The following is a 26,872-nucleotide window of genomic DNA, read 5'->3' as shown; positions in this document are numbered from 1 at the left end:
ACGAACTAGATCCATCTTCTATATATAATGGCATTTGTCCACTGTTTAATTTAAGTTTTGAGATATATTAACGAATTGCTGTCCAGATTCACAATCAAGCTTCAATCTAAGTATTAAAAATATACACATACATACATACAACTAATATATCATATATACAACATACAATCAAGAGTAATTATGAACTAGATCCTTAATTAAGAGGTTAATTGTATACATAACAGATCTGAGATCTGTGTATTGGATTAACGAGTTCAAACAAGTGATATCAGAGCTTTCGGTGCTCGTTTACGCTTGATTTGGATGTTAATTGGTTTATTAAAGTGATAATCGATAGTGTTTATATTTAGTTTCTGTTCAATTTGAATTTGGATCAAATTGTGTATTAATTTGATAATTAATGGATTGTTTGGATTGGATTTGAGTGTGTTAAGATATTGGGAATTTGTAGTGAATTCTTGAGATTTGGTTTGGATTAGTGTGGTTATTGTATTGGATCTGGTTAAGCCGAAAACAGGGGTTTGGTTTTGGTTAAATCGGATGCGAGTTAAGTATTAACTGAGTTACAGGATTATGCGAGGTGGATTCGAGATGTATTTGCGAGTGTTGTGGTAGTTTGTTTGAGTGATTTGGTTAAGTATAATGTGAGTAATCCTGATTTGGTTTCTGGGTTTGTGTTCATACGTTTTCCAGAAATCTGGAAAGTATGAGTTTGAAGGTTTGAAGCTTTAAAGATTCATTCTAATTCGTTAATCTTTCAGCCTAATTCGTTCACATCTTTAAGCTGATTCGTTAAATTGATTAGCTAATTCGTGAACTATTTCATTACACATTTCCGATTCGTATTACATTCTAATTCGTGTTACCTAAATTGTGTGACACGTGTCTTACCTCGGTAACTGTTTTATAATAACTTTTCCCACGTGGCATTTGTTGTCAGAGGTTTGTTACAACCGTTGTAACTACCTAATTCCCTATAGGTTGATTCGTCATCAATTGTAGCTGATTCGCTACTTAATTCGCTAAGCATACACTTAGTGATTCGTTAAAGGAAACCATTCTGTTTCGTTAATTAATTCGTGGACCAATTCGTTAAAATCATTTCTGATTTGTTACCTGATCAATCTTAACTTCGTTAAGGTGTGATTCGTCGATTACTGTTCACAGTTCGTTACTACTGTTCACAGTTCGTTGCCACTGTTCAAAGTTCGTTAATTAAATTTTCAATTTTAACCCTTAGAGTTTGAAAACTTTGTCATTTAGCAAATATGGCTGGTATGTATGCATTAGCTTCCCAAAATATGTTAATGCAACAAATGTTACAACTGGATACCGAGATCGGTTCACATTCAAAGTGTCCACGTTTGATGAAATTTAGTGATTTTTCTGAATGGGGACCTCGTTTCCGTGCTCATCTAGGGTCAGTTCACCCTGATTGTTCTTATTGCTTGGATGAGGTTTATACCGTTCCAATGATTGGGGATGAGACTATTGGTTTTACACCTAAAGCTATCTCACAATATTCGGTTGAAGAGAAGAAAGAATTGGAAATTGAAACAAAGGCTAGACTCTTACTATGGCTTTACCTGAAAACATCTTTCACCAAGTAAGGAGTATAAAGATTTGTGCCTCATTATTCCAACATATTCGTATGAGAAGTATGGGTAACACCGCTGAAGGCAAGAAGGTTATGCTCAAGTTTCAATTTAGAAACTTTAACCTACTTAAAGGTGAGACTGTTGAAGAGATGACAACAAGATTTAATCATTTGATAGCTGAGATGCATAAGATGAGGTTGGAAACTTCTGAGATCGACAAAAATTGATACCATTAAAAGTGCACTACCGAGTTCCTACTCGACTTTCTTGATGTTTCCGAAAAAGAATAATTATTTCAACAATGAAGATTTGACTGCATCGGAATTTATGCAAAATATCGAGGCACGAGAATACGATCTTAAATATCAAAAGTCTTCAAAAGATAGTCAAGATCCTACATTTTATGGTGGGAGTATGCCATTAAGTTCAACTATTTCACCTATCACTGCATGTCTCACACAAAATGCAAGTGAGAATGCAACAACTATGTATAGCGATCCACGTGCTTGTTTCTACACAGCTGGAAATACTGGATTCTCTGGTTTTTCTGGTTCATCTGGAGGATCTGGAACTTCATCACCCACAAATCAATTCTCGTCTCAAACAAATGTAAACATGAGGGAGGCCGAACAAAATTTTGCTTTCTTATATGCCTTCATGACTTCATATGAGAACTTGGTTAGTAGCAAGATTGCAACGAGTGATTTGATTGATGAAGATTATGATCAAATTGATCCCGATGATCTAGAACTTATGGATCTAAAGTGGAATATGGCTATGATAGTTAGGAAAGTGAAAAAGTTTATGTAGAGAACGGGTAAAGATCTTCCATCTTTAAACAAGAAATTGGGTTTTGATAAATTAAAGGTCAAGTGCTACAATTGTCAAGAGTTTAGGCATTTTGCAAAAGAATGTGATAAGCCAAAGAAGGAGTACACGGGTCCCAGAAAGCAAGATCAGAATTCATCTGGTAAAAGTGGAAGTGATGTAGGAAAGTCTTCTAGAATTAAACCTTCGTCTTCCGGATCTCAAGCAATGTTATCCAACGTAGATGGAGATGACTGGTCACAAAGGTTGCTATGTGGTAACAATCAATAAAATCTAGAAATGTTTGGATTTCCTGAGTATTTTCAAGATGTGAGTGGAGGTGAAATCTCTTCGGATGCTGATACTGAGTCTGATCCAGATGATTCAAGTGAAAAGCTTCCAACTACTTTTGCGTGTATGGCAAAAATCAGTGATCCAACCATGTCTGCTTACATGGCTAAGCAAAATGAGGTTAGTACTTCTACTTCTAAGTTATCATGTGCTGATTGTGAAACCAATAAGCCTAAGATAGACTCCTTAAAACTTCAAAATGATAATTTGCTAAAAGAGATTGTTTCGTTAAAAGATACTTATAGGCAATCCTTGACTTCTAAAATGAATTCAAGAGAGAAAATTGAGGCCTTAACTATAAGTAATCATGATCTTAAGGCCGAGTTATCGGTTAAAATGACTATCAATGATCAAAAGTTTCAAGAAATCTTGAAACATAGATCAAAGATAACCGAGCTTGAAAATGAGGTTCTTGATTTAAATAACAAATTGGGCAAATTCAGAAACTCTTCCTATTTGCTAAATGAAATAATTGAAGTATCTGGTAAGCAAAAAGATTCAAAAAAAGGAATAGGTTTTGTTGAGATTTCACCACCTTTTCAAAATGATTACAAACCAAATCCTTTTGCTAGAAAAGAAGAGGATGTGATTGTTAAAGAATTTGTGATTCTTGAGAAAGCAAAACCAGTTAAATCTAAAACTGTTAAAGCCCAACCTTCAATTCAGAAACCTCATGTTCAAAGCAACAAAGTCTTTATTGAAAATGTTGACAAAGATATCATTGAGGATGTGTTCGAACCTGAAATCATACACAAGAACAAGAACATTCCAAATTCTAATCACATACTATGTGAACCTCATGAATTTGAGGAGGCTGTGTATGGTTCGCACACAACTCAGGTGAAACAAGATACTCATGTTAACATCAAACCAGTGATGGCTAAGAAACCAGAAAAACCCAAAATTTCTGATGAGGATTTGTTGTGTTTTATAAATCCAATGGTTTCCGAGCCATCTACTGGTCGTGTGTTTAAATTAAAGGGGATAGACATGAGGTTCACTGAGAAAGACATTCCAATAAGTATCATTAAACCGGAACTTATTGAGAGTGTATTTCACAATGAAACTTCCAAGATTCAAGATCTTGAACGTCGGTATGCTCAAGCTAAAACATTAGTTTCATCTAACCCTTTGACTAAAGATAAGAAAGTTTTAAAACATGCTAAGAAAGTCCAATTTGTAAAGTCAACTTGAACAGATACTTTGAAAGTTTCTCAAATTGTTCTAACTTAGATTTTTATTTAAAAAAGAAACCTGAGTTATCTGATGATTTAGCTAAGAGTTTTACAAAGAACTTGAGTCATCATCAACCTTCTGTATCATATGTTACTGCCAATTCTCCATACAAACATGTGGACATGCGAAGCTGTTTCCTTTGCGGTCAACAAGGACATGTGGTGAGAAACTGTGGTCAGAAGAGTTCTCAGAATCTTCACCCATTTATCAAAGATCAATCAAAACCAGTTCCTTTGATAACAGAGATTCTGAAACGACCTGTGTCGTATGATAATGATACTCACATCATGTTCTCAAACGTGAATCCTCAAAAAGTTGTTCATGTGAATGAAACTCATGGTTCTGTTAAACCAAAGTTTGTTCCAACTGAACCGTTATGCAAAAATGTGAACTCAAATGTAGTTCAAGCTGCTTATCTAAGACGAAAGTCTAAGAAGCCTGTAACTTATTCTCAAGTTGCTGAACAACAGTTGAATTCAACTAAGTTTAACTTTTCTCAAGAAAACCAAAAGGTGCCCAAGACTGAGGCCTGGGTTGCCTTTTTGAACTAGTCACTTTTGTTTGTGTGTAGGGTACATCCAAGACCATTTCTGGTGAAAACTGGACTATGGATAGTGGATGTTCTCGTCATATTACTGGAAATCTCGACCTCTTAACTAATGTAAGAAATATTCAAGGGGGTTATGTGGTGTTTGCTGGGAATTCTAGGGGTATGATTACACAGGAAGGTAATGTTTCGAATGGGCATATTACTTTTGAGAAGGCTAACTATTGTGACAAGGTAGACCATAATTTATTGAGTGTGTCGTAAATCTGTGACATGAAATACACTACAGTATTTACAGATAAAGAGTGTCTGATTTTAAAACCAAGGTATGTGATTCCCAAGGATATGGTTATCATGAGATCACCCCGATCAACTGATATATGTCTTAAATATGAGTTCTAAAGTATCAACATCTATCGAAACATGTTTTGTCTCGAAAGCAACCGAGAAAGATTTCATTCTATGGCATCATAGAATGGGTCACATTCATGTTCGTAAGATGAACTATCTAATGGCAAATGACCTAGTTGAAGGTGTGTCTTTGAAGAACTTAAAGTTATCTGATCATTGTACTGATTGCAAAAAGGGCAAACAGAAGAAAAAGGTGCATCCTTCTAAGTTATAAAAATTCCATTGATACTCCTCTTGAGCGACTTCATATGGATCTTTTCGGTCCAGTGAATCGTGCGAGTATTTCTTGAGATTGGTATTTCCTGGTAGTTACTGATGATTATTCACGATACTCATGGGTCTTGTTTATGAGTTCAAATGATCAAACACCGGTTCTCGTTCAAAATTTAATCACTAAGATTGAATCACTATACAAACAGAAAGTGAAAAGAATTCAAAGTGACAATGGTACTTAATTAAAAAAATACTTTATTGGATTTCTTTTGTTTACAAAAGGGAATTCATCGAGAATACAGTGCCCCATACGTACCACAACAAAACGGTGTTGTTGAACGAAAGAATAGAACGTTGATTGAATCTGCTAGAACAATGCTTGCTGATTCAAAGCTTCCAATCCATTTTTGGAATGAGGCGGTGAATACGGCTTGTTATACACTCAATCGAGTTCTAACTGTTAAGAGACTCAAGAAGACAAGTTATGAGCTGTTGAATAATCGTAAACCTAATTTAAAGTACTTGGAACCGTTTGGATGTCCTTGTACGATGTTGAAAAAGGATGTGGGAAAGTTTGATGAAAAAGACATTGAAGGGAATTTCTTGGGATATGTTTCTCCTGAGAAACGAGTAACTTCACGTCTTGTTGTGTTGAGGAATGGTACCATGTGGATGTCAAAAGTACACCACACCTTCTCAAGGGAAAGGTCCCGACTGGATGTTTGACTACGATAGATTATTTAATTCATTTACTCCAACAACTGATCAACCAGATGAAGATTTAGTTCGTGCTTATTTTGAAGAACAACTAGTAATTCCAAGATTTTCAAGTTCTAATGATGTTGAAGTTCCAACCGATGTTCCAGCTGAAGATCCTGATAATGATTCTCCAGTTATCTTTGATAATGTATCTACTTCATCTGATGACACTCCAGTTGTTGATTAAGTTATCGAACTTGATAGTGATGTTTCATCTCACGACCTGGGTGAAAACTACACTAATTTATTTGAAACTGTTGATGTTCCTGAGAATCCCACTCTTAGGATTCATAATTAACGAACTAGATCTAAGTTAATATCCCTCCTGATTCGTTAAGGATGTTTAACGAATCAGGGGTGATTTGTTAAGGTTATTTAATTTAAGTGTATGTAACGAAGTGGATGCTAGTTCGTTACGGAATGTGTAACGAACTAGATCCATCTTCTATATATAGTGGCTTTTGTCCACTATTTAATTTAAATTTTGAGATATATTAACGAATTGCTGTCCAAATTCACTCTTAAGCTTCAATCTAAGTATTGATATTATACACATACATACATACATACAACTAATATATCATATATACAACATACAATCAAGAGTAATTATGAACTAGATCCTTAATTAAGAGGTTAATCATATACATAACAGATCTGAGATCTGTGTATTGGATTAACGAGTTCAAACAATCGATGCACATGCGCATGCTACCATCTTTCTTCTTTACAAAGAGTACTGGAGCACCCCAGGGCGAAATACTCGGCCGGATGAAACCTTTATCAAGAAGATCTTCCAATTGGGTCCAAAGTTCTTTCATCTCAGATGGAGCTAACCGATAGGGAGCCTTAGCAATAGGTTGAGCTCCTGGAATAAGATCAATTTGAAATTCAATTTGGCGATTTGGTGGTACATCATATAAATCATCCGTAAACACATCAGGAAATTCTCGTACCACCGGAACGACTTCAAGTTTAGTACAATCAGCTTTAGAATAAACAACATATGCTAGAAAGGCCCTGCATCCCTGTTGCATAAGCCTTCCAGCCTTGATCATAGAAATAACCCGTGGCATTAAGCACCTTTGATCACCATGAATCGTGACTAGGCTGCCATTAGGGGATTTAAGTTGAATTAATTTCTCCCCACACACAATGTTTGCGTCATAAGTGGACAACCAATCCATTCCGAGAACAACATCAAAGCCACCCAGGGTCATAAGGAATAGCCTAGCAGGAAAGTTAAAGCCCGAAAGTTCTATAAGACAATTTCTAATTGCTTCATTAATTTTTACATACTTACCACTAGCAACCTCTACTTCAAAAGCATCATCTATCGGCTCAGGGATTTTATTTAGTAGAGGACAAAATGCGATAGATATAAAACTCTTACTAGAACTTGAATCGAACAAAATAGTAGCAGGAACACCATTAACCGAAAATGTACCTGACACAACATCTGGTTTTTCATTGGCTTCTTTCTGTGAGAGATTGTATGCTATTTCTTTAGCTTTTGGTTTGTCTTTTGCTTTTACACTAAAAGTTTTCTCTTGACCTGACCTGCGCAGTTTATTCTTAGGGAAGGCAGTGACCGAGTGCCCTGTTTCACCACAACTAACACATTTCGCATCAGGAAATTTATACGAAAAGTTCCCCGTCTTTCCGTATCTAAAACATAGGTTTGAACCAAGAAGACATTGGCCATAATGACTCTTACCGCACTTTTTACACTCTTTCTTTTCTCTAGGACCCCTTGTTTTTGTTTCCCCTTCCTCTACCTTAACTCTCTTTTCTCTCGTCTTGTAGTTTTTGTTACTAAATCGTTTACCATTGTTGTTATGGTTGTTCTATTTTTTCTTTGGCTCGGACAGTTGAACAACATCCCTCTCGTCATATAGCATACCACTAAGATCGACGACTTCTTGGAAAGTTGCGGGTTTAGCTGGTATCACCAACCTGCGGATGTCGACCGGCAAACCCTGGATGTACCATTTAATCCGCTTGGATTCAGGAGTCACCCAGTCAGGTACCAAATGTGACATCTCATTAAACTTATTAGTATACTCTTGATGTGTCATATTCCTAGTCTCAAGCTTCAGAAGATCCCTCTCAATCTTGTTCAGTTCATTAGTCGGACAAAAGTGCTCAATCACCAACAACTTAAGCTCGTCCCACTTCATCCTTTGAAAACGAATGAATGAGCTGCAAACTTTACCTTCTGATCCTCCCTACATTCACTAATTTTTATTACCACATCCATTTCTCTGATCCAACGATGAGCAGCTATAGCATCTTTGGTACATCGAACTCTGGAGGATTACGCTTTTTAAACAAACCATAATTGCATCCCTTAGATACTTCTTTATCTGAACCCCCTTCGTCTTCATCACTACTAAAAACGGTTACTGGTTCCTTACCCTTCTTTCCCGAGTCCTTCTTACCGGCAGTCTTCTTATCCTTATTTTCAGTTTCAATCTCTTTAGTCACGACCTTAATACCTTCGACCATGATCTCGGGCATGGTACCACGGATCACCTGGTACACTTCATCAGCAATAGCCTCTCGGACTATTGGTTCCAAGACAACTCTATCATCAGTGGGGTGAGAGTTAGCCTCGGACTCCGAGTGGTGAGAGTCTTCATGCTCAGGTTCAGTGGTTTTGGTACGTCATTTAGTCACTCGGGGTTTTGGATTAGGCTCAGAACGACCTCCACCACGACCGTCCAAACATCCACCTCTAGCCATTGCTAAAAACCTAGGATAAAGAACAGAACACCGATCTTGTCAATTTAGGATATAATTCAGAACACAATAAGTATGCAAATTTCTAATTACTGTGGCCAAGTGCAATTAACTTTTCACGAACTTCACTTGTTCCAAATCTACCCTATAATGAGTCATATCAACATCTAGTTTACTAAACGAATAAGTTAGAAGTTTTATGAATAATAAACCATAAGAACATTACCTCTTGGCTAGATGTTATCCGTACTGGCATTTCTTGCTTTGGTCCCATGCACTGTCTGAGTCTAGGCATTTAGGGATGCACAGATCTCTCAAACTAAAGGCTTTGATACCAACTTGTAAGGCTCCAGTCCCGAGGAAACCTTACCGTTGGCAACATTATAAGAAAATAGTTCGACTGGAATTAAAGGAAAAACCGTAGCAGCGGAAACTAGTCTTACAATGAGAAAATAAAACATAGACCGATAAACCAAATAAGTTCAAGTACGGATATAAATAAGGAAAACGAAATGCTAGTCTTTAAACAAACGAATAACTTCTAGTGCAGCCAAGAGGATCTATATCTTTTGCAAGTACCTGAAATCAGTCTGATATTCATATATAAAAAATTTCAGCGTTGCTGAGTGAGTTCTAGCTTTTTAAATCATAAATAGGATTTAAGCTTTTATGGCATAATACAAATAAAAGTACGCGACATAACATATAAACAGTCGTGTCGTGCACCAGGTCGTTAAGGATCCATAATTGCCCCGAACTAGCCAAACACAAAGTCGTGACATTGATCGAGGACTTCTTAATTTGCCCCGTGAGAGGACTTCTTAGTTTGCCCCGTAACAGGATTTCTTAGTTGACCCAACCCATGTCCGTTGTTTTAAAATATGAGCATCAACTTATCACGTGCGTACCATGTAATTCACTAGAACATGTAATTGTTTCTAAAACCATTTTCATGCACCCTTATCATTATAAAATCTCATTTCCTATATATATATATATATATATATGTGTGTAATATATATATCATCCCAAAACAATAGTAAACCATTTAAAAGTGGGCTCGTAGAACTCACCTTAATGTATCTAGAAAATTAACAAGGAGCTAGAGAGTCAACGGGAGATAGACCCGCAAGGAATAAAACCAACAATAACACATATTGCCTCATTACTTGAATTATTCCAAGATCATCCTACTTGTTTTTTTCCATGCATGCATGGTTTATCCATATATTTGAAAGCATGCATGTCTTTGTAACTTATATTCCATACATGGATGAAATTAACATTGAGATTTAAGAAAAAAAAACCAAAATCACCATCTAGTGGCACCTTGACCAAAGATCATGTCACCACAATTAATCTGCCGATGAGAATCGGATATTTTGCATGTCCCTGACCCGGTTAGCCCACCATAGCTTAGGATGTAACGGCTTATCGTTTGCTTAGTCGGACATCATATGGCAACCGAATCGGGCTCATGCAAGCACGCACGCTGTGAATAACAAACCAGTTTTAATCTAACAAATTCAAAATACATATCGGTAAGGATTCATGATTCTCACATGGAACTGATTCTGATTGACGGCTAAACGAGAGCTTAACAGAACCCTTGCAACGGTCGGGCAGATTCAAGAACAAGGAAACCGCAACCATACACGTCAACCGGAACCGATCATTAGAGGATAAAGATCGACTTTGTGTTAAAATATTGAGTTCGCGTGACTTACTGATCGAAGCAAAAAGGTTATGCGCTGAACTCGCGTAATAGAAATCTGCGGAGACGAATCCCTACAACAACCATAACACCGCGCATGGACGAAATATTTAATAAACTAACTCATCAATTTAAAAAGATAAACTAGAACTCATGGTAGAGATTTACCTAGAATAAGATGTGGAAGATGATCGCGAGAACTCCAACTCGATCCGATGGAGTTCTTTTAAATAAATGGATGTAATCCCCATTTTTCACTTAGGCCCTCCCACAATATCAACTTAATAACTTGTTACCAAAGTTATAAACACAATATTCTAAGATAAAAGTTTCTTTGAATGTCATATGCTCCATAAGTCAAAGTAATTACCGGTTCACTTTGTTTCTGAGTAATATACATACTATACAAATGATCTTGCGTAAAGGAGGGGTGTTACATTCCATTAGCGAGGGATTGACATAAACAAATAGGATCAAGTTGGGAGTGATGGGTGAGAAAATGAAAGTTGGACGTGTTATCAACCAACAAGTGAAACTTGGGAGTATTAAAAACCAATATCCCTATATTAATTGATGATATTCACTAATGTAAGAAATTGTTTTATTTCTCATTATTATTATTATTATTACACTAAACTGTGAATTACTCGCTCAACATTTGTTGTTAACAAATTAATTTTACTCATATTGCAGGTTTTTATTCAGATGGGTTGAAATGGAGAACTTAAATTGGACTTTAGGATAATTAATAAAGATAGAATAATTGTTGTATATTCTTTTCGTCTTTAAATTCTTAGTGTACAATTGCTTATGAATGAAAAAATTTTGATATTGACACTTATTATTATTTAGTGTCTTTGGGCTATGATACAAATATTGTAACGCCCCGGCATGTTCTGCGGTTAGGTTGGGGTGTGATAGTACGCACTTCAAACTCGCCACGTCTTTCTACAATACCTGCTAGCATACTAAAAGTTAGCTACACGCTGAGTGAGTTTTAGTTTTCTTTCTTTACGTAAAAGTATCATTTATTCATTTAACTCATGACATAATCATATCCGAAGATACTAATGTCATTCTTTACTTAACTAAGAGTAATTTCCCTTTCATGTCTTACCTTGCATTATTCTAATATGTACATACAATGGCACACACATAATACAGAAACACAAATTCATGTCAATTGAAGGAACATTTGTCCATATCCAAAAAAAGGAACACCTGTTCACATCCATACAAGGAACGTCTATTAATGTACATAAAAGGAACATCTATCCATTGAAGGTACACCTATACTTACCCATAAAATGAACACCTATACTTATCCATAAAAGGAACGTTTACTCTTATCCATGAAAGGAAGCTTGTTCATATCCATAAGAAGAACATCTATCCATATTCGTGAAAGGAACGTCTATGGTCTAATCATATAACGTTAACTCATATCTATAAAAAGAACAATAAACACATAACCATTTAATGAGCACTTAACACATAATCATAATCATTTAAGAAATAATACCACGTAGCCATTCAAGGAATACTATCACCCAATCCATAGAAGGAACACATGTCAAACGAATAAACATTCACAAACCGTTCACGAACACTCATGAGGTGGACAAGTATAAGGTACACTGACCTCCCTGACGTCCACGTCATGACATGCTCACATTCTTCGTATCTACTTAACACAAAAGAAGTTAAAGTAAATTATATTCTTAAACCACTTACATTTTTATCTTAACGGTTATTTATTAACTCTCCTATGAACGAGTCTTTTCGTCAATTAACATTTTTTATGAGTATGTATACAACCCCAAAAAATTTAACAAGGAATAAAGGGTCAAGAAATCACTTGGATCCTGACGCCTTCTGAACTAATAGTAATTTCCCTTCCTCAATAGTGCATGACTAACTGTTAAGAAACTCGTTGTTAATTAATGATTCCACCTTAGCTAATGGGTTCAAAACCCCATTAACTTAATTAATCTGACTAACAGTTACTATCTTTAACTGAGCTATTTATGATGGTTACTTATCACAGTGGGTACTCCCAAAGTTTATTTGCAAAGTGTATTTCCATTTGTAAGTTAATATTCCCATTTGCAACTTAGTATTCCCATTTACAAACTAGGATTCAATTTGTAACTTAGTATTTCCATTTGCAAACTAGTATTCCCATTTGCAAAGTAGTATTCTCATTTTCAACTTAGTATTCCCATTTGCAAATATTATTCCCATTTTCAACTTAGTATTCCTATTTGCAACTTAGTGTTCTCGTTATTTTATATGAAGCGAACCTTACTTGTAAACGAACTAGTCCAAATAGCTCGTTTATTCTAAATTTGAAACTTTAACGAGTGTTCCATCCCGATCTAGTGGCATACTAAATTTCATATAAGAACGACTTCATTCACCCATCCTTTTTACGAACCGAACACTACTCGTTTTATCCGAACTGAGCCAACTAACCTATTTATTATCAAGTTCGTTACTTTATCATTAATCATGACCCGATTCTTCATCCTATAAAGTTTCATGAAAATCCGTACACCAAAAGAAAACCTTTTTAGCTAAACATACATTTTCAAAGTCGGTTCAGATTTGGTTTCGGACACGGGTTTGATCTAAATCTTTCTGTAAGGCCCGGTCCCGGTGCCCTACATTGTCGCTGGATTTACTCATAAACACAGTTCTAAATATCAGAGTTAATTAAAACTTTCACGGAATAAATAAAACTTCTACATTCATTACAAAACATTCATAACTTGTCTTTAAAACACAACTTAAAACATGTCTTTTAGTTTAAACATTTACAACTGAGTCTTTAGATGCCAACTTTTTTATTCATCTGCCATGTGTCCCCCTTCAAGCCAGCTGTCTCATCCTACTCACCTGCGTGCATACTAAAAGTCAGCTATGCTGAGTGAGTTCTAGTTAATCAGGCAACATACAATACATTCACATGTTTATATATATACGTATCTGTAGATACATATTACATACTTAGCCTATTATCTTTCTTTCATTTGTACATACATACTTTCTTTCTTCATACTTTCATTCTTTTAGTCTATACATTTCTTACATAACTAACTATTCGTTTTAAAGATCATTTTCACCCTATAACCTTTGCAGATATTATTAGGGTCTGCAACCCTTTAACCATCGCAGAGTTTAGAAGAGTCTGCAACACTTTAACATTCGCAGATTTTATTAGGGTCTGCAACCCTTTAACCTTCGCATATATTGTTAGGTTCTGCAACCCTTTAACCTTCGCAGATATTATTAGAGTCTGCAACCCTTTAACTATACAAACCTTTTTCCTTATATAACATAATTTCGTACATACTCCTTTCATTACTTACCTTCATACATGCATGTTTCGTACTAGCCATACTACACATTACTTTCCCTGACGATACCGTACGTGCAATATCCGAAGATCGTTTACGCACCGACAAGCATTCATTCATAAAAATTGTACATAATATCACATTAATCATCATAGCATACACTTACCATTCACATCGAGTATGCACACAGCCCCGAAAACATAACAAGGAAATGGGGCTAGAAACTCACCTGAACTCGGTTACGTTCACAGTTAATGGTTATTCCTTTCTTTAGCTGTGCGCGACTAACTGTATAACAATTACACATATCGTGCTTCTAGTTTATTTGTAACCCTCATTGAATAGGGGTCTGGGGGCAACGCCCCTGGCAGCGGGGTTCTAGTGGTGGCAGCCCCTAGAAGGGTACAAAGGGCAGAGCCCCTGGCTGGGGTCGACTGCCAGGTCAGTTTGGAAAAAAAAAATATTTTCATAAACTGCCTTAATACAAATTTCATTAGAAATCTTAAATTATTATTTTATTCCCTAACTCATTCGTTATAGCGAACTGCCTCTGATTAAGCCTCATTCGTTATCCCATTCGTTATGACGAATGACTTCATTCGTTATAATGAATGGTCTAATTTGTTATGAAAGCTCCCTTTGTTATATGGCCTGATTCGTTATCTTAACATAACGAATGGGTGAGTAACGAATGACCTAATTCGTTATCTTAACATAACGAATGGGTGAGTAACGAGTAAGCTAATTCATTATCTTAACATAACGAATGGGTGAGTCTGATTCGTTATCTTAATCATAACGAATGGGTGAGTGACGAATGTCCTAATTCGATCAACACAACGAATGACCATCGGATCTTTTAAACTTTGAATCAGATGTCAAAGTCAAAATTTCCAAGAACAATCAACACCAGATTCACGATTAAGCCTCAAATCTTGATGAAATACCAAGAAAATGGTATCAATGGATTCGCAATATCAGCACCTATAAACCCTAACCATCCAATCATTCATACATCGGGCTTTAAAGGTGCGATTGATCAATATAGGCATATGGCTCATCAGTTGATTAATTAACCTAACATATGTCAAGAATTTCATTAAGATTTGTTGCATTAGATTCGTTTTTACCATACTCAAACAGATCTATGATTTATAAACGAATCCGAACCTAAATGATCAAGTTCTAGTTATACACGTACCTTAAACGAGTCGGTGTACGCACACGATCTAGTTTTGATATCGGCTTTGGCTTGTTACGATGCTCTAACACTATCAAGCTTGGGTTCTCAACTTCGGATCTTGGCTTGGGATAGAGGATGGTGTGTGTGTGTTTTCCAAGGTGTAGGCTATGGTGTTGAGATGGATTAAAATGGAAAGGTTTAGGGTTTAAGGGGTATTTATTTTCCCTTAAGCCCATGGACCTAAGGCTTATTCCATCCCTTATTCCATCTTTTAAATGTCCAAGCCCACCTTCTATTAGTTTATTTATCTAAACCGATAAACAACACACTATTAAATAAACGAAATTCTTTTCCAAAGGCAGGATGTTACAAGTCTTCCCTCCTTAAAGAGGTTTCGTCCCCGAAACCTAACTATTACTTAAAAAATCCTGGGTAAAACTTGCGCATAGAATTATGTTGAGGATCCTCTATCCTTGAGTAGTTTATGGATCACTTATCCTTGTGATATATTCCATATTGTAAAGGATCAAGGATTCTCGGTATTATACGTTTACAAATAATTGTGTTTGAATGGTGTTGTGTTTGATAGAGATAACGGCTTGAAGACTAAGTCATCCTATTCTTGCGCTACTAGACGACTCCCGCACGTGCTCAAGAAAGAAGAAACGGCTAGTGGAGAAGATGGCGTAATTATAGGAGATATGATTTTGTATATAAACGAGTTATTGATCAACTAGAAACACAGACACACTTATTAGCTTACACTCACATACATTAGCTTAATTCTCTGCAATCACACACTTAGCTTAATTGCATTCGTTGATCATAAACTCTACCAATTGTAACCCGATTTTGAAATTAATAAATTGGTGATAGAAGAGTTGTCATCGCCCGGGTTTTTTTATTCTTTGATCTGATCAAGATCAAGGGGTTTTTCCTCGCAACAAATCACGGTGTTCATCTCTATTTCATTCATATATTCACTATTGTCATCACATCACTAATCCTCGTCAAACGAATTTGGATACATTATCCTTGGTAGATCTTTGTCCAAAACAACAACCATTCTAACCCATAACCAAAATTCCCTAGCATTTCCTAACCCATCTTGAACTCCTTGGAAAATTATTTGATCCCTCATAACCTATTCGAATTCTAAAAGTTATCCATAATGACCCAAAACAACTCATTTGGGTTTGTTTTGCCACCCCTAAGCAAAACAATAAAAGATGGACATGTAGGGAGAAAGGGAAAGATTTTATTATTCAGGTGTATGTTACAACAATATACAATGGAATACACACACACACACACACACATATATATGGAGAAATTAATAGAATAAAGCAAGTCAATCTATTTTAGCCGTTGATAAACATATCAACAGTTATTCATGTAGATGCACAAAAGAATCTGTTCAATACCCGACCCAGTGCAACCGACCAAGGACCGGTTCCAGGTCCTACCGGGTGGACCCAATACCCAGTTTGGGTATTTTTATACCCGGAAACCCTACCCGGTTATCCCATTTCGTTCAAAAATCGGTTGCTACCCGGTTCCGGTTCCAACCCAGTTCCGGTTTGTACCCAAAATAACCGGTTCCACCATGTATTAGCATTAAATGACCTGCAATTTCAAAAAAATAGCCATTGGAACCGGTTCCAATGGTAATATAGTCATTTTATGATCGTTGGAACCGGTTTTCGAGGTCAAAATCTATATAACATGAATTCTTATCAATTGTTTTACCACCAAACTCAAAAACACTAATAAAAAACTTCTCGGTTTACACTCGGTTACAATCCCGACTTACCTACACCTCCAATTTTTTCACATCCACCAACACCACTTGTTATTATGGCAAGTACCAACAAGGATAATAAGAAGGCTTCTAATCCATTTTTATTGGCCCGTTTTGTGTTGAAGATGACCCCGAAGTTGTGCGGGTCATCCCGCATAACCTCAATGGAGACGTATGGTGAAATTGGGATTTGTTTGAGTTGATCATTGGAGACCTTAAGGCTCGTTGCAAATTTTGTGGGACATATTTAAAGCAAGATTCGAACTAAACTTTAAAAAAACACATCGAAAAGAAATTTTGCAAGGCGTTGAATGAAGTTCGCGCATCGGACCAAGTCGAATTGGGTCGAGATGGTACAATCTTTCGTTACAACATGAAAGCGGTTCATTATAGAATGGCGAAGTTCGTGATTCCACACGGTTTGCCGTTTACTCACTTTGACAACCCTCTTTAGACGGTCATGATTCAAGAAACTCCTCAACCTTGCTCCACCCATGTAAGTCGTACTACTCTTAGATGTCATTTTCTAAAATTGTGGGAATGTGCAAAAAAGAATTAATTGTGTTTTTTCGAACTATACAAACGGGTGTGAGTTTAACTAGTGATGTTTGGTCGGCACAACATGGGTTACCTGAATCCTACCTTTGTGTAACCTTTCATTGGGTCGATCCTGTTTCTTGGAAAATGATAAAACGCACCATCGCGTTTGAAAACTTTCTGTATCCGCATACCGCCGAACAATTGTTTGAAATTGTAGATGAGGTAATAACGACTTTTAACTCGAGGAATAAAATTATTTTCAGTGTCGTTTGATAATGCAACAAACAATACAAAGGAGATTGAAAATTTTATCATAAAATATACACCACCTTGTTACGGGAATTATTTTATGCTCGATGTGTTGCACATATTATCAATTTGGTTGTCCAAGAAGGTCTCGCCAATGAAACCATGGAAGCCGTTTTGAGATGCTTTAGATATATGTTACAAGATGTTTTCAAAAGTGATAAAATAAGACATCTTGAATATAAAAACTATTGTAAATTGGTTGAAAGAAAATATTTGGGGCCGAATTGGGACGTTCCATGCCGTTGGAACTCAACTTGTCACATGCTCTCGTGTGTTTTTGCCCAAAAAAACATTACAAAGTTTTCATAATACTCTTGTTGATCGGTGCGAAGTCGATATGTTTCCCGACGGTGCTTGGGTAAATATCAGTTATTTCTTGGAGTATCTTGATGTTTTCAAAATTGCAACAACTAAATTATCGGGGGTTTATTATGCTACTAGTTGTTGGGTGTTGCAAAAATTTTACATCTCCTTGAATTTTAAAGAGCTTGAAGACGATTATGATCTTTTCAATAATATTGTTAAACCAATGAAGAAGAAGTTCCAAAAATATTATGAAAACATACCACTGATGTTTACTTGTGCCGCCTCTTTGAACATATTTGAATGTTGTCGAGGTTGAGGCATTGATCGAGGAAATATTTGACAACATGGGAATGCATGAGATCCACCCGATGTTGTCAACGGAAGCGCAGAAATGTTTCAACAAATCCCTTCAAGAACTTTATGATCATTATTTCCGACTTTATGGTCCAAGTTCAATGTCGACTTTTATGACGCAAACAACAAGGAGGCCATGTAAGGACAAGCTTATAAATATGATGAATGTTGTTCGTGAGTCGACGGCTAAGCGGCAAAAGGGAAACACACCAAGAAGTGAGCTTGGTCGATATAGTGGAGCAAACTATGTTAAAGGTGCATCGATCGATGAAGTTCGTAATCTTGATATTTTGGCTTGGTGGAAAGGAAAGCAAAACGAATGTCCTATTCTTTCTGTCATGGCTCGTGACTTGCTTAGCATCCAAGCTTCAACGGTAGCTTCGGAATCAGTTTTTTCTCTTAGTGGAAGGATATTATCGATGCGAAGAACAAAACTCACTCCGAAGTCGTTAGAGACATGCATTTGCCTAAAGGATCATTTGTACATCATTGTTAGATGCTACCCTACCCGGTTCCACTGGGTTCTCATATTATCCTACCGGGTCAGGTACGGTTCCTAACCCGGTTCTTGACTAGAACCAGTTCCAGTTGTACTCGGTTTAAAAATACCCGGTCCCGATTTTTTAAAATACTCGATTTGTGCACGTCTAGTTATTCATAACAAATACACATCTTTTTTTTTATTTATAAACCTTCTCAATGAACCTACTTTTCATTTCTAAAATGATACTGTACCTTAAATCATACATAAAAATTATTGTTCTTTTTTTTCCTTCAAAATTATCATTAAAACTAAATTAAAAAAAGGTCAAAAGTTTCACATGTTTAAACAGTTAAAAGAGTGACCTTGATGCAGGGTAATTGGGTTTTGTTTCTTTTTTTCTGCAGTTTCTTGTTCTTGTTTCTTGGGATTTTAGTTTCTTGCTAGCCCTTTATAATAAATTTGCCTTTTAGCGTGCAAAAAACAAAAAAAAAAAAAAAGTTAAAAGAGCGATACTTTTAACAAAAAAAACTAAGAATCTAACGCAAAACTAACAATAATTGTCATTGATCATAGTTGGCCAATATAAATTAAACCGAACCTGAATGAGTATATCGTGTACGTCCACATGAAACAAAACCGGAAACCTAACCATCCTTTCAGCCAAAATAAAACTTTAAACAGTTTGAAGTTACTTTCTTTGAATTTTCCATAAGCAAACACAAAACAAGTTTTTGGGTTTACTTTTTTTGAGCTACAAAAGACTCGATGTTTCCCAACCAACGAATATACTCGTTTTTGCTTTTGTGTTGCATACATTTATGCAAATAGGCGGCAAGTTCATCATTTATTCCTCTCGTCTCCAAGAAATCGTATAGTGAAGTCTGCAACTCATCATCTAGATCACTGGAAATTAAACAATCATTATATTAGGTAATCTTGGATAACCGAAATCAGATAAGCAGGATGCAAGAAAAGTGTTTTTGTTGTTTGGCATAGTAACAATCAAACGATAATTCGTAATATGTTAAGTTGTAATTAGTAACCAGAAGACAAAGTTAGAATAACTTAATTCACAATCGTGAACTATATTTATCAGTCTATGACAAGATAATAAATAACCAATCTAAATACCTCATAATATTTGATAAATTTTTAGAGGGGCTAACCAGCCAGCATGGTTTGAAACGAAAGTTTAAACGAGCCAGCCTGTGAGTTTTTGCTGAGGTGGCATTTTTTGATGACGTGGCATGCATTAGTGGCATTTTTTTATATAAAAACTTGGTCCCACACCACTACTTCATTATTAAAAATTAAAATAAAAACTAAAATAAAAACAAAATATAATCTGTCTAACTCTCCCCAATTTAAATCCACCACCACTACTCACCCTTCCTCCATGAAGTTCCAGTCACAAACTTTTACCTCTCTTCCAGGCTTCTAGCACGTTAGGTTAACCACCACCACCATTGAAATGCCGCCTCCACTCCACCAATATGTAGTCCCGATGATCACTATGCACCCCAATCTGAACCTCGACATCACCTCCAGCAACCCCACCTCAGCGCATATCCTTTTTCTATCGTTTTCTACCACAAGATCTAAGTTTTCAACACCGGAAAAACGAGATATACGATGACCTGCAACCAAATGAAAAAGTAGATCGAGAGAAATACAATAGATGAAGTCAACTTCTCTATTTTCGAAAAAACGAAATCTACGACCACCTGCAAGCAAATCAACTTCTATGTTTATAATTGTTGATTGAAGCCCAACTTTTGATTGAAATCCTAATCGAAGTGATGCAAAGTTTTTTCTTGGTGTCCAGGTTTTGGGGGAATGATATTATGATTCGATTTCCTCTTGAGCAGAGATGGTGGTTGTGAGGCAGCTATGGTGGTGCTGGTTATTTTTTTCTAATGGTGGTCTGTGGTATTGGAGGATGAATGGATGATGAGGTCTGGCTTTTAAGGTTGATGAGATACCTAAAAATTGGATAGTGTCTATTGGATTAAGAAAAGAATATAAAAATGCCACATATGCATGCTAAGTCATCAAAAAAAATGCCACGTCAACAAGAAAACTAACGGAGTTAGGGTTCGTTAAGTTCGGGAGTGCCATAAATAAATACAGTGAAAGTTGGGAGTGGTGGGCAACAAATCGAAAGTAGGGAGTGATATCATCCAACAGGTGAAAGTTAAGAGTATTAAAAATCAATATCCCGTAGCGTAAGTATAGATATAAACTAAAATTATAGATACATATAAAATAATTAAAGATATATATACATGGTTATATATGAGATAATAAAAGACACAAGCTCGAGCTTAAAAGAACTACTCACAAGGCGAGCTCGAGCTTCAGAATTAGAGCTCTAAATAAGCAACGCTCAAGCTCTCTTAAGTTAAACGAGCCAAGCTTAAGTTCATTTACACGTTAGTTTGAAACCATATTACAAACAGCCTAAGAATAAAAAAGCCTGAGATGGACTTCAGTTTAACGAGCTCGATCTAGCTCGTCATCCTAGACAAGCTTATTATTCATATAACTTTTACTTAATAAAAAGCTTATAGAAATAAATTTTGAAACGAGCCAAGCTTGAGCTTGTTTACACCTAGTTTAAGACCATATTACTAAAAACCTAAAATTAACCAAGCTCAAATAGACTTCCCTTTAACAAGCTTGAGCTAGCTCACTATCCTAGACGAGCCTATTATTTAGGCAGTTTTTATATGATATATAATTGTAATAAGAACAACTAAAATTGTATATACATTATTAATAAATAAACAAACGAGTCGATCATGAGCTTTAAAAACAACTCACGAGCTGAACTCGAGTCAAGCTCAGCTCGGCTCGTTCACACACTACACGGATTACTATCAAATAAACAAAAGAACCGAACTTACTCAAACGGAGGACCCAAATACGGTTTACCAGTCATACCATCTTGAACGTGCATAAAAACCTTGTCAATCTCTACACTGTCGGGCCAAACATTGCACAGGAATTCTAAAATACCAGTTTCATCATCTTTAAATATGTCAACCACCATTGAAATGTAGAGCTCGAGATCATTATCCGTGTCTTTTTGAGGAGGGGCGGAAACTTGGAACATGGTTACTTGTAATTTGATTTCTTCATTGTTACCTAACTTTTTGTTTAATCTGATCCATTGTTCACCGGTCCTCTCATCGATTGTAAAAGATTTGAACTTTGACACAAGCTACATGAATATATATATATATATATAATTAACAAACAAATTCTGAAGGAGAACCCTTAGAACGTTGGACGCGTATCAAAACAAGTGGAAATTAAATTGGTAAATAAAAAAGAAACCTGGGTAAGGGGAGATCGATCGAGTTCGTATCGAATGTCGTTGCGGATGAGTCTGCGAATGCGGTCTTCGAAGGCGGAATTGCGCATATCGGAGACGTAGCGTTTCGATTGTTGGATTATTGAAAATCGTTGATTTAGATGGTAAGAGGACAAGATGGACGGATGGAGTAGCCGCCGGAGGACAACCATTGCTGACGCTGTTCAAGATTTAACAAGGGCTTTTTATGACACTTTTTGTTTTTAATAGATCTGGGCCTTTGAAAATAGGTTATCCAAAACTAAAACCCTTCAATTCAATTAAATATGGATGTAATTAAAAAAATTAAAATTGTTTTGTATTATTTTTGATGTTTCAAAATCCAACAATGTCCTTAATTTAATTTGACCCTAACCTCGTTAAAATTCATCGCTAAATTAGGTCATTTGTAGCTCACATGGAGGCACAACAATAATTTCACCCCAACAAATTTACTATCACAATACGTATTCCATCGCCAACACCAGTACACCACATACCCCAACCCACACTATCTGTCACTGCCACCATCCACCCCCCCACCACTAGATCTCTGTTAGGCATTGTAATATCACGTAAACTTCGGGCCAAAAATATCAAGAATCAAAGTCAATGGACTAAAACTATAAAATTTCAAACTGAAAGGGGCTAAAAGGAAAATTCCGAATTTCCTGACCCATCGCACTACGCGATGGATCAGAGATGGGGTATCTGACATGCAGTGACACGTGTGCCACGTGGCACACGGTGGAAACATCTGCCGCCGCGTGTCACCATGTGGCAACACGTCCGTCACGTGTCGCCACGTGGCGCGACGCCTGCCACGTGTCGCCACGTGGCAGGTCTACTCATTGACTCAACAAGCCTACATCGCGGTACGCGATGGGCTTGCCAAGAGACCCATCGCGTACCGCGATGGGGTCCAAAATGGGCTCTATAAATAGCAGCCACGGGATTCATTCCCAACACACCAAAAATCACAAATACTACTCTCTCTAACTTCTCTCTAGACCTCGAAAAGCGTGCCTTCGATCTACCTCGTTTTGCGTGCCGATTCCTCATTTTCCGTGCCCATTACCTTAGTATTCGTACCACTCCCCGACAATATCCCAATCAAGAAGGAAGTGCTGCCCCGACGTCCTGACGATCATCTCGAAGTACGTGCTGTGAAGTGTCAGCGTCTCGATAAGCGTGTCAAAGGGAAGGTGTTGATCAAGCGTGTGTTGATAAGGAAAATAGAGTCGAAGTGTTGCCCGAGTGAATAGGGTGTATTGAGCCAAGAAAGGTAGGCATAATGCTCGAATAAAATAATAATAAAATATTATAAAGGCTTAATACTTTAAGTCGAAATTATTCTCGATAAACAAAGAAATATATAACAAAGAAAATAAAGAAAAGAAAAATGAAATATATATGTGAGTATATATATATGTATATGATTATTCTTTGTTATAAAATATATTATTTAAGTATAATGAGTATACTTAAATAATAAAGAAAAGAATATGTTTCTTAAATAAGAAGAAACGTAGGGTTTTTATGAATAAACTAAAAGTTTATAAAGATTACTTTTTAACTAAAGGTTTTAAAGTAAAAAGATATATTGAACTAAAGGTTCATCGAGATAAATAAGACTAAAGGTCTTAAGCCGGATCGTGTATCCGACTAACAAAAGTTATACTCGTACTATAGGTGCGGGAAAGCAAGAGAAAGACACACGGACGGTGTTGGAAGCCGATCCCATTGAAAAGATGAATACGCCCCACTTTTACAAACTTGTTTTCAAACAAACAAACGTGTTATGTGTAAAACTTTACATAAGGCTACGTGTCTCTGAAAACATTGTAAATAAGAGTATAAGCCTAGCCCTCAGGCTGTGGTATACATTTGTCAGGATCCTTACATATGTGGAACACGGTGGGCACATCGCACCACGCTTGGTCACGACCTCCAGCCACGATGGGCCGGACCTAAGTTATGTCCGAGTGAGACTGACCATGTGTATATTTATGGTACCTAAGTTATGTCGAAACACTGCGGTGTTTTGCTGATGGGACCTAGTGTAGAGACTCGAGTTTATAATGATTGTTTAACTTGATTATTCCTAAGCCAAGATGGGCCGAGACTTACGTGGTCTCGAGGGGTGATTAAGTAAAAAAAAATTTTAGCGTCAGCATATTCACCAGCATTCGTTGCTGACATATTTTTATAACATTTTGCAGGTAACCAAGATTAGAGCTTGAAAGATGAAGAGCTCACGAATCCGATGGCGCAGATAATTTTGTGTAAATATTAAAATATGATGTTTTTGTAAAACATATAAACAAGTAAATTCTAAACGAGACTTTTCTCTCGTCTTTTTGTAATGTAAATATTTATAATATCGATCCTTAAGTTTTTATAAGTCTTCCTCTAATAAACGTAACTCTGATTTATTTACAAATGTGGTACCAACTAGTGATCACACTCCTAGGCCTAAGATGGGGGTGTGACAGGTTGGTATCAGAGCCAGGTTCTTAGAAAAATGGGTATCATAAAACAATACCCAAGATTCGATCCAAACGTATGAAATATTTACTTGTTTATTTGAATAGGGATAAGATTGGTTGTTAACCCTTTCTTTCCCTCTCCTCAATCTAAACCGCCTAAAAACAAGATGTCTTACGAGAAATTAATGGAGTATTATGATAATGAAGCAAGAAAAGAAAGAAAGTATTACAAATTCCCAAGAGGCATCATGAGTAAAGATTACTTCGAATCATTCTTTAACTCCAACGAAGAACATAACCAAAATCCTAATCCAAGTCCAATCTACCATCTAGATAACACTCCACATCAAGTATACCAAGCACCAAGGCATTCCAGCTATCATCCAACAAGCCTAACCATGTATCAACCATCTGAAATACCCACTTATCATCCTACCGAAATCCCTACCTATCAACCAACTGAAATTCCGCCGTATTACCCATCCGGAGGTCCAACACAATTACCACCGAATCCTCATCCTTCATACGCATTCCTCTCCAACTTACCAATCAAGGAGGAACCAAAATCTTCTTCATCCGACTGGATGCATGCCACTCCGATCAACGAAGGTGGCATACCGGCACTTCAACTATGGATTCTGCCGATTCTCGCGTCAACAAGGAAGAGACATCTCACAAACCCAAGATGAGAGTGACAATTCCATACGAGAAGATACACATGCCGGCAATGTCCGAAGAGGAATCAGAAGAGGAAGACAAAATGGAAGAAACCGACCCTGAGGAGGAATATCCGGAAAATCCAAATGAAGTAACCACATCGACCGAAGAACAACACTCAACTCCAAGCTATGGTTATGTCGACCCGTATATGCAATTTCTCCATGAACTCAAGGGTAAGGCGTCATCAAGCTTTCCACCATACCAAGGTGAGATTCCATCCATTGAAGAACAGGCCAATGAGATTCGTGAGCAAAATGAAGCAGCCGATGCATTCTTCAATTATCCCTCCGATGTGACTGCATCTCCATACCCCGATCCCAAGAACCACTACGACATTGTGATGATGGGTTACCGCGACACACCTCCAAGATACGGGTACCCTACTGACATACCTCAGTCCCAGGAGGAGCAATTGGATCGAGCCCTATAGGAAACAAATGAGTTGAGAAAGAAGATTGATGTTGATGGAAAGAAAAAGAAGAAGATAGGAGACAAGCTTCTTCGCAAATGCAATAAGCTGACGAAAGTTGTAAAGAAATTCATGAAGGATTAGGAGAATGATGATGGTGGCATGAAAAAAAGGTTTACATGTTAAAATAGTTTGTATGTTATGTGTATTATACAATGTAATAAGGATAGGAGTTATATATCGCTTAAAAACGATATATAAGTATGTTGTAAAATAATATACATATCATTTATGATATGTATATGTATGTGAAATAGATAAACTTATATAATAAGAAAGGAAACATGTTAAATTTCAGATAAAGAATAAAAGATAAAGAATGTCTAGACAAAGTGATAATCGAGAGGTTTCCCGAAAGGAAGCCGATAAACGTGAAGAAAAAGGGAAAGGTCCCTAGAAAGAACAAGTGGGACCAATTCCCGATAAATATATGAACCAAATCCAACAAATGATTAATAAGGCTGTTAGAGAAGAATCTGAATTTAGATCACAATCTAGACAAACAAATTCTCAATTTGTTCACCCTTTTCAAAAAACCGTTAAGTCACGTCCGAAACCATCTCATTTAGAAGAGAGTGTTCATGAGTCGAATGCCGATGGAGGCGTTAGACAAGAATTTAAGAAACTCAAGATTGGCGGATGTTCGTTTAAAGACTTTAAGTATTACGGGCCAAAATAATTTCATGGTGACAAGGGAGCCATCACAACTGTGAGGTGGCTTAAAGAGATGGAGACTATTGTGATTACTAGCAAGTGTTCTGACGAGGAGAAAATTCAATACTCCGCCCTGATGTTCAAAGGCGAAGCACTCGAGTGGTGGAACACGTTAATGATGAGTAGAGGAAGGGAGGTGATGTATAGTTTAACCTGGAACGAGTTCAAAGAGTTGTTAATGTCGAAATTCTGTCCGATGCACGAGACGGACCAGATTCAAACCAAGTTCCTGGCTCACAAGGTTGTTGGAACAAACCTTCGTGAGTATAACACGAAATTTCACGAATATTGTCGTTTGGTTCCCCAGCTGGTTACTCCTGAATCCAGCAAAGTCACGCGTTACATATGGGGATTACCACGAGAAATTCGTGACATGGTGAGGTCACACTTGCCACAAACCGCTGAATCTGC

At 36.8% G+C, this 26,872-nt stretch overlaps 1 protein-coding gene across 1 annotated transcript; it reads right to left on the bottom strand.

Annotated features, from left to right (window-relative positions):
- Positions 1–19,302: 19,302 nt before the first annotated feature.
- LOC143555297 (uncharacterized protein At2g39795, mitochondrial-like) lies at positions 19,303–22,270 on the bottom strand. The gene is made up of 3 exons (XM_077044873.1): positions 22,054–22,270; positions 21,621–21,937; positions 19,303–19,617 (listed from the first exon to the last, which is right to left on the bottom strand). Exons 1-3 carry the CDS (start codon positions 22,240–22,242, stop codon positions 19,452–19,454), a joined length of 672 nt encoding a protein of 223 aa, XP_076900988.1. The 5' UTR covers positions 22,243–22,270; the 3' UTR covers positions 19,303–19,451.
- Positions 22,271–26,872: the final 4,602 nt, after the last annotated feature.

This window comes from Bidens hawaiensis, unplaced genomic scaffold, assembly GCF_021521415.1.
Source record: "Bidens hawaiensis isolate Kalapana, Puna unplaced genomic scaffold, B.hawaiensis_p1.1 tig00018037_1, whole genome shotgun sequence".
Lineage (NCBI taxonomy): Eukaryota > Viridiplantae > Streptophyta > Magnoliopsida > Asterales > Asteraceae > Bidens > Bidens hawaiensis.
The sequence above is the reverse complement of the archived record's forward strand: the minus strand, read 5'-3'. Positions and strand labels throughout refer to the sequence as shown.

Bases quoted from the DNA above. Each gene is read 5' to 3' on its own strand.
- LOC143555297 (XM_077044873.1), bottom strand. From the start codon at position 22,242: ATGGTTGTCCTCCGGCGGCTACTCCATCCGTCCATCTTGTCCTCTTAC. The intron at 21,938-22,053 runs GTTTCTTTTTTA...ATATTCATGTAG, and splicing joins ATCGATCTCCCCTTACCCAG to CTTGTGTCAAAGTTCAAATC. The intron at 19,618-21,620 runs GTAAGTTCGGTT...TTTAATTTCCAG, and splicing joins TATTTGGGTCCTCCGTTTGA to TGATCTAGATGATGAGTTGC.